The sequence below is a fragment of the Schistocerca gregaria genome, chromosome 2 (genome assembly GCF_023897955.1).
Source record: "Schistocerca gregaria isolate iqSchGreg1 chromosome 2, iqSchGreg1.2, whole genome shotgun sequence".
NCBI classification, from domain to species: Eukaryota; Metazoa; Arthropoda; class Insecta; order Orthoptera; family Acrididae; genus Schistocerca; species Schistocerca gregaria.
This window is the reverse complement of record NC_064921.1, coordinates 956,731,177-956,749,420: the sequence shown is the minus strand read 5'-3', so window position 1 is coordinate 956,749,420 and position 18,244 is coordinate 956,731,177. Positions and strand designations below refer to the sequence as shown.

General features: G+C 42.1%; 1 protein-coding gene across 1 annotated transcript in view; it reads left to right on the top strand.

Annotated features, from left to right (window-relative positions):
* The window catches only part of LOC126335434 (ras-like protein family member 11B), a 355,291-nt gene that overhangs the window by 26,887 nt on the left and 310,160 nt on the right, over window positions 1-18,244 (top strand). Inside the window, exon 2 of the mRNA XM_049998715.1 lies at window positions 15,182-15,271. Within this exon, the coding sequence (XP_049854672.1) occupies window positions 15,193-15,271 (79 nt within the window). The 5' untranslated portion in view covers window positions 15,182-15,192. The remainder of the gene's footprint in view (window positions 1-15,181; window positions 15,272-18,244) is intronic.

The window sequence follows — 18,244 nt, the reverse complement described above, 5'->3', positions numbered from 1 at the left end:
GTTTCCAGCGACTTGTTAAGTCCATGTCACGTCGAGCCGGGCAACAGTATGTCCAGTGCGTTGTTAGGACGTATCCCATGACTCTTGTCAGGTCAGTGTATAGCTGTCATATCTGTTTGAACTAAAAGAACTGCCTTGCTTAAGATTATTACTTACATTTATGCACATTTCGATAAATCTTAAGCATCTACAAATATGATGCTAATAGGTGACCCCTATTCTTCACACTTCCTCATAAGAGTATTGGTGACCTTTTAAACGTTAGGACTAGCCAAATAAGGAATTTTACTGAAACCATTAACAGAGCCCCTTGCTCTTTCAACAGATATAGCGGATTTTGGCTCGATCTGATTGATGAAAAACTCCAGTCTGTGAAGGTGTATCTCACCCTGCAATCCTTGGTATAAGCTTAGCGCTCACCATACGTACAAAGGTGTAACTCAACATTTGGTGAGTGAATAAAATTGAGCCCTAACAGTTGGTCTTTACAAATGAAAAGGAAAGAAAGACAACGCAACGGAAACGATATCGGTTCAGAAGGACATGTGGAGAATATAATTTATTTACCACTTCATGACTCATTTGGCACAACATTATCTTTCACACACTTCAGTTCTATTATATTGTTTTTATATTGTTTTTTTTTGGGGAGGGGGGGGGGGAGCAGGACTGAATGGTAAATCAATTTCATTTTTTTACATACACAAAATATGATGTCAGCATTAGTGTTAATGATGGAACCACTATAGTTCCGTAACCACTGTAATAGTAGTATCAAGGTTAAAAGGTTGAAACAGCAATAGTGCTATGAAGAGCATATTAGATCTCCACCAGTTACACAAAGAGAAGAGGCCATCCAAGTTACAACTGCTGAGAAAAGATTCGTCAAAGGTTATGGGTAAAGAATTACAAATGACTGAAATCGAGTTTATAAAGCCATACCTGCAGCTGGGAGCCATTATGCCTTCAAAGTTTACTCTGCAGTTAAATCTCATTTCCAATTGACTCATACTTTCAGATTGCGTCCTCCTAAATAATTTGCGACAAAGGGACTCAATAAAAGCATGATAGATAAATGTCATCCCAAGTAAGTACGATATTGTCACACGAATGATCGTTATTAACAGACAAAGCCTGAAGACTAGGTTTAAGACTGTTCATAAGCTAACTAACATTCAAACGCAAATATAATTAAAGTGGTCAAAGCTAGTCAATAATAAGAGATGAAATTGCTAGTACTTTCATGGTAAGAACTAACTCACTGGATAAATCTTGACATCATGTACCGAAGGGGTAAGCCTACTCACCCATTGAAGGCTCCTGCACGATTCCCCCGCCATCAGCAACGGCGCTTCACTCTTTTACTAGAAGAGGGTCCAGCAACGGCTCGACCAGCCTAACGAGAGGACTAGGAAAACCACGTAAGTTTCATGCTATTCGTTTCATGCTTCCTTCTTGGACAGGCAGGAAGTACCGCGAAATCCCATGGTCCCTGCAGATTATTTTATCGAAAATCCTTAGAGCTCAAACTGAGAGACAAACGACATGAATATGGCGGTTGGTACTGCTGCTTTTGACCAGAATAAACTCCTCTGTCCTCTATCAGACATTCACCAAACCCACTGCCATACTTTCAACTCAGATGGACAAAGAAGGAAACGAGCTAGAAAATGGCAGCTGGGTACACACTTCCAGTTTCAAGTGAAGAATGAAAGAAAACAAACACATCCTCTTGTTGTCTTCTCCCAAGCATCAGCATAGGCTTAAAAAAAAAGAAAGGAAAGGGAAACAATGATGAGCCGCAATTACCCATGAACCGCATCTAAAATTATGAAAGGGTCGTGAAATGTACCCCTTTCAGAATCTCGATGACAGACAGAATACTCCAAGTCCTTCAGTCATTCTCTAGATGATATCAAGCGATAGACTCCCGATTGTATATGTGTAAGGACGTGGATTCATGCTGACAATCACATCGTGCAAGTGTGTGTGACTCGTCGTGTTGACAAAAGTCTGTGTGTATTCTGTTGACTATGTGTAAGGATAGTGAAGGGAGACGAAAATTTAATAGTAATGGGTGACTGGAATTCGAGTGTAGGAAAAGGGAGAGAAGGAAACATAGTAGGTGAATATGGATTGGGGCTAAGAAATGAAAGAGGAAGCCGCCTAGTAGAATTTTGCACAGAGCACAACTTAATCATAGCTAACACTTGGTTTAAGAATCATGAAAGAAGGTTGTATACGTGGAAGAACCCTGGAGATACTAAAAGGTATCAGATAGATTATATAATGGTAAGACAGAGATTTAGGAACCAGGTTTTAAGTTGTAAGACATTTCCAGGGGCAGATGTGGACTCTGACCACAATCTATTGGTTATGACCTGTAGATTAAAACTGAAGAAACTGCAAAAATGTGGGAAATTAAGGAGATGGGACCTGGATAAACTGAAAGAACCAGAGGTTGTACAGAGTTTCAGAGAGAGCATAAGGGAACAATTGACAGGAATAGGGGAAAGAAATACAGTAGAAGAAGAATGGGTAGCTCTGAGGGATGTAGTAGTGAAGGCAGCAGAGGATAAAGTAGGTACAAAGACGAGGGCTGCTAGAAATCCTTGGGTAACAGAAGAAATATTGAATTTAATTGATGAAACGAGAAAATATAAAAATGCAGTAAATGAAGCAGGCAAAAAGGAATACAAACGTCTCAAAAATGAGATCGACAGGAAGTGCAAAATGGCTAAACAGGGATGGCTAGAGGACAAATGTAAGGATGTAGAAGCTTATCTCACTAGGGGTAAGATAGATACTGCCTACAGGAAAATTAAAGAGACCTTTGGAGAGAAGAGAACCCCTTGTATGAATATCAAGAGCTCAGATGGCAGCCCAGTTCTAAGCAAAGAAGGGAAGGCAGGAGGTGGAAGGAGTATACAGAAGGTTTATACAAGGGCGATGCGCTTGAGGACAATATTATGGAAATAGAAGAGGATGTAGATGAAGACGAAATGGGAGATACGATACTGCGTGAAGAGTTTGACAGAGCACTGAAAGACCTGAGTCGAAACAAGGCCCCCGGAGTAGACAACATTCCATTAGAACTACTGACGGCCTTGGGAGGGCCAGTCATGACAAAACTCTACCAGCTGGTGAGCAAGATGTATGAGACAGGCGAAATACCCTCAGACTTCAAGAAGAATATAATAATTCCAATCCCAAAGAAAGCAGGTGCTGACAGATGTGAAAATTACCGAACTATCAGTTTAATAAGCCACGGCTGCAAAATACTAACGCGAATTCTTTACAGACGAATGGAAAAACTGGTAGATGCAGACCTCGGCGAAGATCAGTTTGGATTCCGTCGAAATGTTGGAACACGTGAGGCAATACTGACCTTACGACTTATCTTAGAAGAAAGATTAAGAAAAGGCAAACCTACGTTTCTAGCATTTGTAGACTTAGAGAAAGCTTTTGACAATGTTGACTGGAATACTCTTTTTCAAATTCTAAAGGTGGCAGGGGTAAAATACAGGGAGCGAAAGGCTATTTATAATTTGTACAGAAACCAGATGGCAGTAATAAGAGTCGAGGGGCATGAAAGGGAAGCAGTGGTTGGGAAAGGAGTGAGACAGGGTTGTAGCCTCTCCCCGATGTTATTCAATCTGTATATTGAGCAAGCAGTAAAGGAAACAAAAGAAAAATTTGGAGTAGGTATTAAAATTCATGGAGACGAAATAAAAACTTTGAGGTTCGCCGATGACATTGTAATTCTGTCAGAGACGGCAAAGGACTTGGAAGAGCAGTTGAACGGAATGGACAGTGTCTTGAAAGGAGGATATAAGATGAACATTAACAAAAGCAAAACGAGGATAATGGAATGTAGTCAAATTAAATCGGGTGATGCTGAGGGAATTAGATTAGGAAATGAGACACTTAAAGTAGTAAAGGAGTTTTGCTATTTAGGAAGTAAAATAACTGATGATGGTCGAAGTAGAGAGGATATAAAATGTAGACTGGCAATGGCAAGGAAAGCGTTTCTGAAGATGAGAAATTTGTTAACATCGAATATAGATTTATGTATCAGGAAGTCGTTTCTGAAAGTATTTGTTTGGAGTGTAGCCATGTATGGAAGTGAAACATGGACGATAAATATCTTAGACAAGAAGAGAATAGAAGCTTTCGAAATGTGGTGCTACAGAAGAATACTGAAGATAAGGTGGATAGATCACGTAACTAATGAGGAGGTATTGAATAGGATTGGGGAGAAGAGAAGTTTGTGGCACAACTTGACTAGAAGAAGGGATCGGTTGGTAGGACATGTTTTGAGGCATCAAGGGATCACAAATTTAGCATTGGAGGGCAGCGTGGAGGGTAAAAATCGTAGAGGGAGACCGAGAGATGAGTACACTAAGCAGATTCAGAAGGATGTAGGTTGCAGTAGGTACTGGGAGATGAAGCAGCTTGCACAGGATAGAGTAGCATGGAGAGCTGCATCAAACCAGTCTCAGGACTGAAGACAACAACAACAACATGTGTAAGGACTTGACTGCATGCTGGCAATCACATCGTGCAAGTGTGTGTGACTTGTCGTGTTGACAAAAATGTGTGTGTGTTCAGTTGACTAAGTATCCCACCACATTTCTCCTCACCTTTACCTGCCACAGTTAGCTTCCAGGGATGCAGACACTCACGTACAGATGTTATGCTGTTGCCATTAGCATGACTAGACGAGGATGATATAATGGCCCACCCCTCTTTGATGTAAAAAGCTCCCTGACTGCCTGTATTTCAGTGGTGAGTGATTGGGGGAGCAAAATATGTGTGTGTGTCTTCGCTTAGAAGCACTCACATTTTCCAATTTCCAAGAAATGTTCATGGCTTAGGAGTGGGGAGAGGAGGGGGAGGGGTGGTGGAGAGGGGGGGGGGATGTCAAGCGTCCAGGGTCAGGTCCATGGCTCAAGGTCAGTTTTGATCCAGTGTCACCATAGACTTCCCACAAACTATTACAGATTTTAAGGAAAGGCCTTCTACAGAAACATACGAGTCATTGTGTTCAGGCTACAAAGTTTCCCGAAAAGTATATCGAAATCGAACCCCATCAACTACATGACACTTTTACTGCATAAGAATACAGAAAGCCCTTAAGCACATACACAGCTTGTTAAATGAGACAACTTCTAGTGCCAACTGATGAACCTACACTCAAATTAAAAAAAAAAAAAAAAAAAAAAAAAAACGGGAACAGAAAGCTGCATGATTCAGAGGAAATGATATTGTTATCATAATACACTCCTGGAAATTGAAATAAGAACACCGTGAATTCATTGTCCCAGGAAGGGGAAACTTTATTGACACATTCCTGGGTTCAGATACATCACATGATCACACTGACAGAACCACAGGCACATAGACACAGGCAACAGAGCATGCACAATGTCGGCACTAGTACAGTGTATATCCACCTTTCGCAGCAAAGCAGGCTGCTATTCTCCCAAGGAGACGATCGTAGAGATGCTGGATGTAGTCCTGTGGAACGGCTTGCCATGCCATTTCCACCTGGCGCCTCAGTTGGACCAGCGTTCGTGCTGGACGTGCAGACCGCGTGAGACGACGCTTCATCCAGTCCCAAACATGCTCAATGGGGGACAGATCCGGAGATCTTGCTGGCCAGGGTAGTTGACTTACACCTTCTAGAGCACGCTGGGTGACACGGGATACATGCGGACGTGCATTGTCCTGTTGGAACAGCAAGTTCCCTTGCCGGTCTAGGAATGGTAGAACGATGGGTTCGATGATGGTTTGGATGTACCAGGCACTATTCAGTGTCCCCTCGACGATCACCAGAGGTGTATGGCCAGTGTAGGAGATCGCTCCCCACACAATGATGCCGGGTGTTGGCCCTGTGTGCCTCGGTCGTATGCAGTCCTGATTGTGCCGCTCACCTGCACGGCGCCAAACACGCATACGACCATCATTGGCACCAAGGCAGAAGCGACTCTCATCGCTGAAGACGACACGTCTCCATTCGTCCCTCCATTCACGCCTGTCGCGACACCACTGGAGGCGGGCTGCACGATGTTGGGGCGTGAGCGGAAGACGGCCTAACGGTGTGCGGGACCGTAGCCCAGCTTCATGGAGACGGTTGCGAATGGTCCTCGCCGATACCCCAGGAGCAACAGTGTCCCTAATTTGCTGGGAAGTGGCGGTGCGGTCCGCTACGGCACTGCGTAGGATCCTACGGTCTTGGCGTGCATCCGTGCGTCGCTGCGGTCCGGTCCCAGGTCGACGAGCACGTGCACCTTCCGCCGACCACTGGCGACAACATCGATGTACTGTTGAGACCTCAAGCCCCACGTGTTGAGCAATTCAGCGGTACGTCCACCCGGCCTCCCGCATGCCCACTATACGCCCTCGCTCTAAGTCCGTCAACTGCACATACGGTTCACGTCCACGCTGTCGCGGCATGCTACCAGTGTTAAAGACTGTGATGGAGCTCCGTATGCCACGGCAAACTGGCTGACACTGACGGCGGCGGTGCACAAATGCTGCGCAGCTAGCGCCATTCGACGGCCAACACCGCGGTTCCTGGTGTGTCCGCTGTGCCGTGCGTGTGATCATTGCTTGTACAGCCCTCTCGCTGTGTCCGGAGCAAGTATGGTGGGTCTGACACACCGGTGTCAATGTGTTCTTTTTTCCATTTCCAGGAGTGTACGTACAGATGAAGTTAATGTTTGCAACATTATTTCTTCACTGCAGAGTTTATCTGTAGTCGTCGAAATTATTATGTTTATAAATCAATTGTGGCACGCATATGGAAACAATTTGATGATAGTAGTTCTTATTCCACGGATCTATTTTTTTACGTCTTTGAAAACCAAATCGACGGTGCTGAGAAATAGAAACGAGAGTCAATTGCTGATTCTGTTTGCATTTGTGTCACAGCCAGTATGTCCTTACTGGTGTTTTGCGTGAGCTGTATAGGAAAAATGTTGTCTTGTAGGAGCAGTTTCATGTGTCCCACTAATGGTGTTTGACTATTACTCCTGAATGGAACGTAAAAACAACTTTCAGAACACATTAACCGCATACCTACTAAATATTTTCTCGCTATCTGAAACAAGTGTGTCAGTGAGAGCGTTTATGTAATTTAGGCCTTCATTTCTTTATAAATATTGTATTACACGCGAAGTAACGTCAAAAAAGGTAAATAATGTGTACACTATTTCAAAAAGTTATGTTCGATGTCGGGAACATTAGATACAACCACTGGATTCATAAAAAAAAGAGGAAAACATTTATAATTTGAAGGTGACATTTTCCACTCACGGACGATGCTCTCGTCGATGGGATTTAATAACCGCTGCTGTTTTAACAGATGCGGAAAATGGTGCCAGTGGAAGTCAGTGTGGAATAGAGTCTTGTGAAGTGACTTGTAGTCCGTATAATGTAATATACATGTCAATACAGACATATCTGTATGCTGTATTACGTCACTTGTCGGCTACTATGTCAATTGTAGCTCCACCTGATGATGAAAAACTTCACTATTGTGCTGACGAATATTAAATGTCTCTCTGCACATAGCTGTCTAAATGCTTGCATTTTTAACACTCTTAGGATTCTCACCGTCTGTAAATACCACGAAGTCCTTTTTAGATACACACTTGTTCATATTTCCGTTATTTTTGTAACACTTGACGTATACGAGAACGACTAAGAAAGTACTTTCGCGTCACTATTTACATTATCTTAATGCATCTCAGTGTTGGAACTGCGAAATCCTCGTCCCGATATTTCAATGATCAACAGCAACATTTGGTCCTCGTCCTGTGATTTTATTTCAATTGTCACCGAGGAGGCAGTACCGCATGAAGCGTACCATGAATCATGGTGCAAAGAAATCCATCCGGTAGTTTCCGCTACTGGTATCTTTATGAGCTCGTGAGTACTTGTCATTGCTTCTACGGAAAGGTTTCATAACTCACATGAAGAGCAGATGGTGTCTTCAACTAAAATTCCTCCCTTTTCACAGAATTTTGCTACTTCGCGGAAGTAACTTGAGCATTAGCATTCACCCAGAAAGCAAACAAGCACGTGTGCCAAGCAACCATGGAATCTGCCAAGAGATCGAATGAATCAGAAATCCTTGGACTTCGTCCAAGAGTGACAAATTCTTATAATTCGCAATGTTCGAAATTAGTGTATTTTTAGTGGGCATTTAGACATGCGGCCGATATTTTAGCAACTAAGGCTAAATTCCTCGACTATTTCTGTAACCTCAAAATGCTGATGTGCAAATCAAAAACATGCCGTAAGACACTTTTCGTTTTACTGTTTCAAAGATACCACATTCTTCAGAACAGCGTATATCGGATTTCACTGATATCTTCGAATTCGTTACTTTGGTGGAAGTCACCGAGTAGCGGGCGGGATTTGTGACGGTATTCAGGATTTCCTTGCAGACAGGGCTGAACACGTCGTAACGAAATACACAAATGGAAAGGCAATTTCGGGAGCCTCCCAAATGAAAGCAATATGGCAGTTACTGTTTAGAATATATATTGCAAAACCACAGTGGTGGTTACATTCGCAACTCCGCAAAAGAAACTGCAGGCTGGCCACTTCCTTAAGATCTACTCTTCAGATTTCAATTGTGCACAAAGTTAAGTTTATAATTCGAAATTACGGCCCTCGGTATACACCTTAAAATAAGGAAGTTGCATAAATCTGAATATGATTAACAGTATTTGAGAGGAATAATTTATTTGCAAACGATATAGTGTGATTGAAAATATCTTCCTCAACACTGGTTGATCGCATCTAGCTTGATCTAGTGAAAATAACAAACAGAAACACTAATTAGCTAAATACCTAGATTTTTTCACAAACGCCACAGACAATGACACGTTGTCACAATTTACAACGAAGTAAGAGTGATTTCAGGTGTGCCGCTGGGGAGTGTCGTAGGACCGTTTGCTACTCACAATATACATAAATGACCTTGTGGATGACATCGAAAGTTCACTGAGGCTTTTTGCGGATGATGCTGTGGTATATCACGAGGTTGTAACAATGGAAAATTGTACTGAAATGCAGGAGTATCTGCGGCGAATTGACGCATGGTGCAGGGAATGGCAATTGAATCTCAATGTAGACAAGTGTATTGTGCTGCGAATACATAGAAAGATAGATCCTTTATCATTTAGCTACAATATAGCAGGTCAGTAACTGGAAGCAGTTAATTCCATAAATTATCTAGGAGTACGCATTAGGAGTGATTTAAAATGGAATAATCATATAAAGTTAATCGTCGGTAAAGCAGATGCCAGACTGAGTTTCATTGGAAGAATCCTAAGGAAATGCTATCCGAAAACAAAGGCAATAGGTTACAGTACGATTGTTCGCCCACTACTTGAATACTGCTCAGCAGTGTGGGATCCGTACGAGATAGGGTTGATAGAAGAGATAGAGAAGATTCAACGGAGAGCAGCGCGCTTCGTTACAGAATCATTTAGTAATCGAGAAAGCGTTACGGAGATGATAGGTAAACTCCAGTGGAAGACTCTGCAAGAGAGACGCTCAGTAGCTCGGTACTGGCTGTTGTTAAAGTTTCGAGAACATACCTTCACCGAAGAGTGAAGCAGTATATTGATCCCTCCTACGTATATCTCGCGAAGAGACCATGAGGATAAAATCAGAGAGATTAGAGCCCACACAGATGCATACCGACAATCCTTCTTTCCACGAACAATACGAGACTGGAATAGAAGGGAGAACCGATAGAGGTACGTTAGGTACCCTCCACCACACACCGTCAGGTGGTTTGCGGAGTATGGATGTAGATGTAGATGTAGAATTCCACTCTATATAACGCTGCAAATTCTTGTCTGAAATAAGTACCTAAGGTAGGTGACTATGCCCAGAAGCCCACAGATTCATACACGTGATATGATCTCGTAAGCGATCTTTCTGGATTCCAAAACTGTAAAATCGAATTCCGCTACTGTGCTGGTGCTGCGAATTCGCTCACCTTGAGTATGGCTGTGCTGCGCTGTGCAGCACGCGGCAGAAGTGCTGGCTGGCCTTTCGTGATGAGCTGGCAACACCCTACCTCAACGTGAAGCTGTTGCAGGCCCAACTGCGAAACAACGCCAAGTCCATCCGCTGTCTACAGCTACCGTCCATGGATTCGATCTGGGAACCTCTGCGGTCAAAGCGCAAGACGATCCAGAAACGTCTGCGATGAAACCTGAAGTCGATGCCAACACCTCCGCGTTCCAATGCCTAGTGCCGCCCCTCTCAGCGCTCACTTACGCCCTCCTGATTCCTTCCCGCAAAAAGGTTGTTAGTTCCCAATTGCGAAATTAAGAAGCACTTTAGCAAATCGCAAGGATTTCCTCCAACTTGAGAATTCTGCCAAAATAACATTTCCCGTGCTACAATAAAAGACGTAATACAGAGCTGCGCTCTTGTCGACACACATTGTAACGCCAATTGCGCATTCTCCCGCCTGTGTCATTACCCTCGCACCTCAGGGTTGGAGAAATAAAGCAAGAGCTGCTAGGAGGCTAGTTTTTTTTCCTGTAACCTGTACTTTCTAAACCGATAGGTGGCTACCTTCAAAGGAGGTGAGCAAAACATGGAAAGGAATCCCCACTTAATGCACTTAGTGCAGTACTTCTCGCCGACATCATAACCTGCGCAGTCTTGTAGGTAAATAATAACTCGCCGACTGCCAGGACGGGCGTTTCAGCCTTCCATCTATGAATTCAGTACCCGGGTTCAAATGGTTCAAATGGCTCTGAGCACTATGGGACCTAACTTCTGAGATCATCAGTCCTCTAGAACTTAGAACTACTTAAACCTAACTAACCTAAGGACATCACACACATCCATGCCCGAGGTAGGATTCGAACCTGCGACCGTAACGGTCGTGCAGTTCCAGACTGTAGCTCCTTGAACCGCTCGGCCACCCCGGCCGGCTCAGTACCTGGTATGCCGGTCCTTACCCCGGCCAGTCCCATTTGGCTGCCCCGTTGCCTACTCGCCATTTCGAATCCAGTGCGCTGCTTGTTTGCTTGTGCACCAGAAACTTTCAGAAACAGTGACTCTATCGCCGGGGTAATAAAGGGATTAAATTCTATTTCATCGATAAACGATTTAGGAGTATCTTGTTGTCGGTCTCTGAATTACCAAATCACACCCTGATTTTGATGAAACTGACCTGCAGAACTGTCTGCCATGTCTCAGTATAAACGATATGGATGATTACACTTGAAGCGTCGTGAAACTTTTTGCAAACCATCTGTTGTTTATATTAAGTTTGTAACATCAGAAGAATGTAGCGACATGCAGCAAGATCTAAAGGATCGGTAATTGGTGCAGGGAATGCCAGTTGATATTGGCCTAAAATTAAAGTTGATACGGTGGGTTTTGGATGGGGAACTTAGGATTACGTCGCCCTAATGGAAGGACGTGAGGCCCAAACAGTAGCTGCAGCATTCATTGCCCTTTAAATACAGTTTCCCTTATTGAATTATTGAGAGATTCCAGAAGCTGCCACCATTTGAAAGACAGTAAACAGTAATTAAGCAGAGAAGTCATATGGTGCTTCACAGTGCGTTAATTTAATTAGAAAAATATTGTAAGAGCTGCAGCAATTTTAAATTACCAATAATAAGTTATTATGCAAAGAACCCCAAATGACTTATTAGTGTACCCCAATTCAAGAAAAATATTCTAAGAGTTGCAACAATTTTTAAAAAGCAACAAAACAGTTATTAAGCAGACAGCTCACTTGACTGCTTAGTACCCACCAGTTTAAGAAAAATATTTAGCAGCTTGTACAATTATTCCTTAAAGGATTCTTACTCTAGGATTCTTACTAAGTTACTTTAATAGAAGAGGTAGCGAATATCCAACTAAGGGACCGTGTTTCTTTCCGAAATCGTTTAGGAGAGACGTTCATAAAACTCCAGCGGCAGATGATACAAGAGAGGCGTTGTGGATCATGGCGAGACTTACTGATGACATTCCCTAAGGATTAAGTGCCAAGAAGAATAGAGAAACGGACCACGTGTTTCGAAACGATTATTAAAGTTTTAAGATTTTTTAAAAATTTGATACATGCAATTTGCAATAATAAATAATATCTCAAAATAAAGGGCAATGCAGACAGTATTTTTGCAAGAATTCAGTGTACGCACAATTCGTCTCGTGCCACACACCGCTTCGGTAGACGAGTTCTTTCCAAATCTTGATCGGGAGTGTAGAGGAATTGTTGCAACAACTGTTTCGACCCTGTTTCTGAATATGGTTAAGTAAACCGATAGAGAAGACACATACACATGCACACAGAGGCCAAGCGAAACGTGCTCTGTCATTCGGCCCTTTGAGGCTAGCGCAGCGGTCGCTTACAGTCTTGTATTGAGTTAATGCCAGTGAGGCGGCATTTCATCTTGTGCCAAGTAAATTTCTATGGTTCATCTTTTCCTAGTAGAAGAATGAGCCATAGTTCTACTGCATCAACATAAGAAACAACAGTTACAATTTCTTCGTTGGGAAAGGTATTCACTTTTGAGGAGTCTCGTTGGATCTGTACGATCTTGTGGGAAGTTGCTGACCGTCAGATGCGGATATTACTTGTGTTCACATTTGCATCTTGGTGAAATGTCGATCCATCACTGAAGACGACGCGATCCGGAAACTCATAGCTGTACAGCAGCATTTCGTCTTTAGATGTAAACCGTACTATGTAGGCTGTAGACCTTGTAACAACTGCAAACGATATCTGTAAGAGTCCCCTTAAAAGTCTCCGCACAGACGTCACTGGAGATGCTCATTCACGACATTCACATACTCTCTCACTCGTTCAACACTTTGTTCTCTTGATCATCCACTGTGCAACCCGCATGCTCACAGGCACGCAAACGAGACTGAGTTTCTCTTTCTTTTGATGTATTATCTATAACAGTATGTTCAGTGTAATAAGTGCTGTAAAGCATTAAAACCCAGATGTTCATTTTGAAACAGTGGTTTTACATTTAGAAGAAACGTTCGCAAAATGACGACAACGAGAAAATCGGAAAAATAACAGCTTGTACGGGGGTTCACTGAAAATCATTTTTCCCGTGCACCATTCTCGGAAGAAACACGGAAGTGGAGGAAGGGACAGCATACCAGCAATGCCCTCCGCAACACTCCGTAAAGGGGTTTGTGAGTAGACATTTAAATGTAGGATAACGTGCAAAGACGGGTGTCGCTTTCCCTAGACTTCCGTCTGTACTGTTACCAGTGGTAATAAGACCTGACAGTTGTGATTACCTCCTCTAATCGTTTTGATTTTAATTTTGATATCTAGTCAAAAGAATTATTCTTCCTGAGCTTAATATCTATTCTTATTTATTAGTATAGTTGGGCACCAAGGGTCTATGAAAAGTGTGATTTTCATGTCAAAATGTTGCCTCTCTAACAGCTAGTCTGCTATTGTTTAACGTTCCCTTTTGACCATAGTTTGGGGCCACGCAACGGCTTTGTAGAAGGCGGCATGACGCTTACGTTATGAACTAAAGTCTTTCAACACCTTGAACAGCATAATACACGTATTTCTAACTGAATGATACACAGTCCACTCACACCAATGTGACCATTGCCTATGTTTAACGCCAGTGTATAACAAGTACTCATGGACGGCAGATGACAGAACTTAGTGTCGGCGGGACGCAGAAAACAGTGCAATCGTTTTCGTAATGCGAAAACTGAGCGATTTATTTGATGTCCAAATAGATGTGACCGTTGGCTATCGGGCCAAGGATGGAAGCATTTTCGAAACGGGTAAGACTGTAAACTGTTCACGTGCTTCGTGTATTTCAAAATGGCGTTATCCAAAACTGCTGCATAGGCAACTGTGGTGTTCCACAGGCATTAGATGAGAGGGTTAAAATGTTTCAAATGGCTCAGAGCACTATGGGACTCTACATCTGATGTCATCAGTCCCCTAGAACTACTTAAACCTAACTAACCTAAGGACATCAGACACATCCATGCCCGAGGCAGGATTCGAACCTGCGACTGTAGCAGTCGCGCGGTACCGAACTGAAGCACCTAGAACCGCTCGGCTACCGAGGCCGGCAGATGAGAGGCTGAAAGACAGCTGCGGGTATATGAACGGGCGAATAGACGGGCAAATGTTGAGCAACTGACCTCCCAGATGAACGAAAGGGGCTTCCGACAGTGCCTACTCAACAACTACTCAACGAAGAATGCTGCGTTTGGTCATCGACAGCAGGTGCCTGGTCTTTGCGCCCATGCTGACTGCTGTTCATCGGCGACGAAGGTCGGAATTTCCCGGTAATACCACAACTGGATGTTATTGAGTGGGGACAGGTGGCCTTTTCAGATGAATCACGTTTCATGCTCCATCAGGCAGATGGCCGTTGGGGTGTACGGTGTACGACCCTGGAACAATACACAGAAAGGTCCAGGCTGGACGAAGCGGCTTTTAGATCTGGGGAATATTTTCGTGGCATTCCCTTCGTGATCATGTGATTTTGAAAGACACAATGGATCAACACAAGTACGCATCTATATTTGGGAACCATGTTCAGCCATACAAGCAGTTTGATTTTTCCTCGGCACGGTTGCATCTATCAGCAACACAACACGATGTGTCTTAGAGCTCCCAGTGTGCGTCCGTGGTTAGTAGAACACTACGATGAGGATGAGTTTACCGTACTCGCCTGCCCTCAAACTCCCCGGATTTAATGCCAATCGACAATCTGGGTACCGCCTCTATCGAGCTGTTCGCACCATGGAACCTCAACTGAGAGGCCTAGTGTAGGTGACCACGGCACTGGAGTCGCCGTGTCTCCACATCCCTGTCGGTACCTTCCAGAACTTCACTGACCCTCTTCCTGCACGTCCGCGTTGTAGAAGATAGTTATTCACGCTTTTGACAGATGTACACATCGGTGTGACCGGCCGGTGTATTTTTTCAGTATCTGCAGTCAACTGTAGTTCTTACAAAAACAAACGGTACAGCCATAAGCGTGTGAGTAGATGTGTAAAGAACGGCAATTTTTTGAAATCTAAGAATTTTTCATCTTCCAACATTGTAGACAAATGATTACTTCGAGCGGCTTCCTTATAACCCCATTGTTTCCTTATTATTTGTATTTTTTTCCTATAGGAGCCCGCGGAATGAAAACCGAAGACCGGAACAACAACGCCCCCTGTATTCGTATCGCCGTCCTCGGAGACGTCGGTGTGGGCAAGTCCGGTGAGTACTGGCAAATGTTCATTCACCTTTACTGTTTCTTCCATAAACTTCTCTAATATCTTCTTCCTGTTTTTCTTCTTTGTCTAAGCAGTTTATTTTTCACTTCTGATGAAACTGTGCTTCGTAATGCAATTAGCGTGCGATTATCTTAATGAGACTATCATCCTAGACCATAAATTCCGCCGGCCGCGGTGGTCTCTAAGTTCTAGGGGACTAATGACCACAGCAGTTGAGTCCCATAGTGCTCAGAGCTATTTGAACCATTTTTTAACCATAAATTCCACTTTGTACTTTACATAAATAACGATTGTAGGTCCGACACGGCAGTAATTACAGGAAAAACTATCCCAAAATGCCGTCTCAGATATCCTCATCTGACAGTCCACAGCTACCCAATCCATTTAACTAACACACTACAACATCTTGGACTAACGCTCGATGGAACACTAATGTACTCAGCATTTAAAAAAAAGTGTCCTCAATTTAAAATTGCTGTCTGGCCGAAACCATCGATATTCATAAAACGTACATCTACCGCACCCTTATCCGTGCCAATGTATTATGGGTTTCCATTCATCCCATACTGAATCGCACCATAGATACCCTTGAAAGGCAGGCATTCCGCCTCTCTTGAGTCCCAGCACCCTACAGTCTCCCTCATTTCTGCTTACGCAACTCCTTCAACCAACTACACCTTCCATTCACCGCCCAACAATCCACGTCCCAACCTAATTTCAATTGCTTTCACTTCCCAAGACATAAACACATCCCCGAATTCTAACCTTTGTTTTGTAAATGGTAATGAACAAGTCCATTACTTTGTTCGACCTAAGAATAAGCAACACTAACAACAAGCACAACTTCGAAGTTGATAGCTAACTTATCACAACCGACACCAACATAAATTACAATTCCTGTGATCCAAAATTCAAAAAATTTGCATCCTTCCACCGTATGATAATTATACAGAATTATACATCTACCACTCAGACCAGAAGCCACAAACTATGCAATAAAAAGACTAGAATATATGGCATATGAAAATGACCTCGATTAAGGCATAGTACAACGAGTATACCAAAAAAACAAATCGAGTCACCATCCTATACACCAAAAAATAGCACTCATACCAGAAATAGAAAAAATAAAAACACATACGTACCAGCAAATAAATTAAATGCCACTTCAGAAAACAGATATATAAATCTCGTTTTCAAAACACCTAACAGCTTAAGAACAAAAATCCATCAACAAATGCCGTAATATGAAAATACCCGTATCACGGAAGATATGTAATTAATTCTGCGAACTGCAGCAAATATTACATAGAACAAACATGACATATAGAGAACAAATGAGAAATTCCAACATTAACCCGTCCACTTTCTTTCTACATCTAAAAACCCATAATTATGAAACAGAAAACATGAAGCAGAAATTCATACACAACATACAATTCCAAAAGAAATCAGTATGAGTATTTCACAAAAATATAAATTTACCTACACACAGAAAACAACCTACAAGATATCGTAAACGAAAAAAGAGATCTAAAACATAAACTCTATTTAAATAACTTTATCATAATTTTGAAGCCATAAATTAAATTGAAATATACGCCAAAAACTATAGAAACAGTAGCAATGACCACATTATCCATGGTATAGATAAGCAAAGGTAAACATATACCATATCTGGATCAAGCTACAAAGCTGCAGTATAGAAGAAATCCTCAGATCTTACGAGAAATTATTCGCAACAGAAGAGAGTAAGACAATTACAACAATACACAAATCCACTATATAAGTACGTCATAACACCTTAATGTAAGTAAATTTTGATCAAATCAATAAGCTGTGAGAATAGAACCAATTGTCAAATCTTACGAATAACACATAATTAATCATAATATAAGACAACAAGCAAATAATGACCAGACACAGATGCAGTAAGTACATATGCTATGAACAACTTAACGTAAGTATACCTTTGTACACATTCTATGTAAACTACTATCTAAGAGAAGACATCCACACAGTGTATAATGAATGAAGTTGTGCTAGAAAATGGTAGTAACTTCGAAATAAGCTAATAACACAAAAGAATAATAAATTCTAGGCAGCTAATAGGACTCATTACAATAAACCCTGTTCCTTCAAAACCCTGCCGGTTTCCGGCTTATGCTCATCTTCAAGTGGCTACATTTACTTTCACATTTACACATTCAGTGTTAGAATTCACTCGTTGCCCCCCCCCCCCCCCCCCCCAAAAAAAAAATAAAAATAAAAAAATCACGCGATACCGATTAAGGAGATGTAAGTGAAAGCACTGGAAGGGGCAAAGTGATAAGAGGCGACTGTACCAATGTGCTTACATAAAGATCCAGTAACCTAGTAGTAATTACACGCTTAACTCAAAAGTAGTCATTTGCGTCTTATTCCGATTTCCACACACTAATCCACCTAAAAGTGCTGTAAATTGGGGATGAAACATGAACATTGAACATGAACTTATCGTGAACGTGTTAATATTTTAACACAGAAGTTATGGTCAACGGGGCGCAGTGATGTTGTACACACGAAAGCATAGAAGAAATTACAAGCTACTCAAATTATCATATGCTTATACAACCATACTGTCAAATTACAAAAAAATATTTATGATGTAGTACTGAAGTAACGGAATAATACTTTTTCTGAATTACTAACGCAATTATTACTGATCGTTGTAAATAAATATTGTTGTACTTTTGTTTTCATTGAAAGGGATTAATATTTGGTACATTATTTACTATACAGAGCAGATAAAAATTTATACGTAAATGGGTCAATGAGTGAAAAGTAATGTACTAAACCAGCCCGTTAAAGCTTTGGAGTCTGGATTAATAAACAAATATAGAAACGTTAAGAAGGCGATTTTAATCCTTCAGTTATACTACACATTGTCTCTTTACATGGGTATAACCTATAGAAC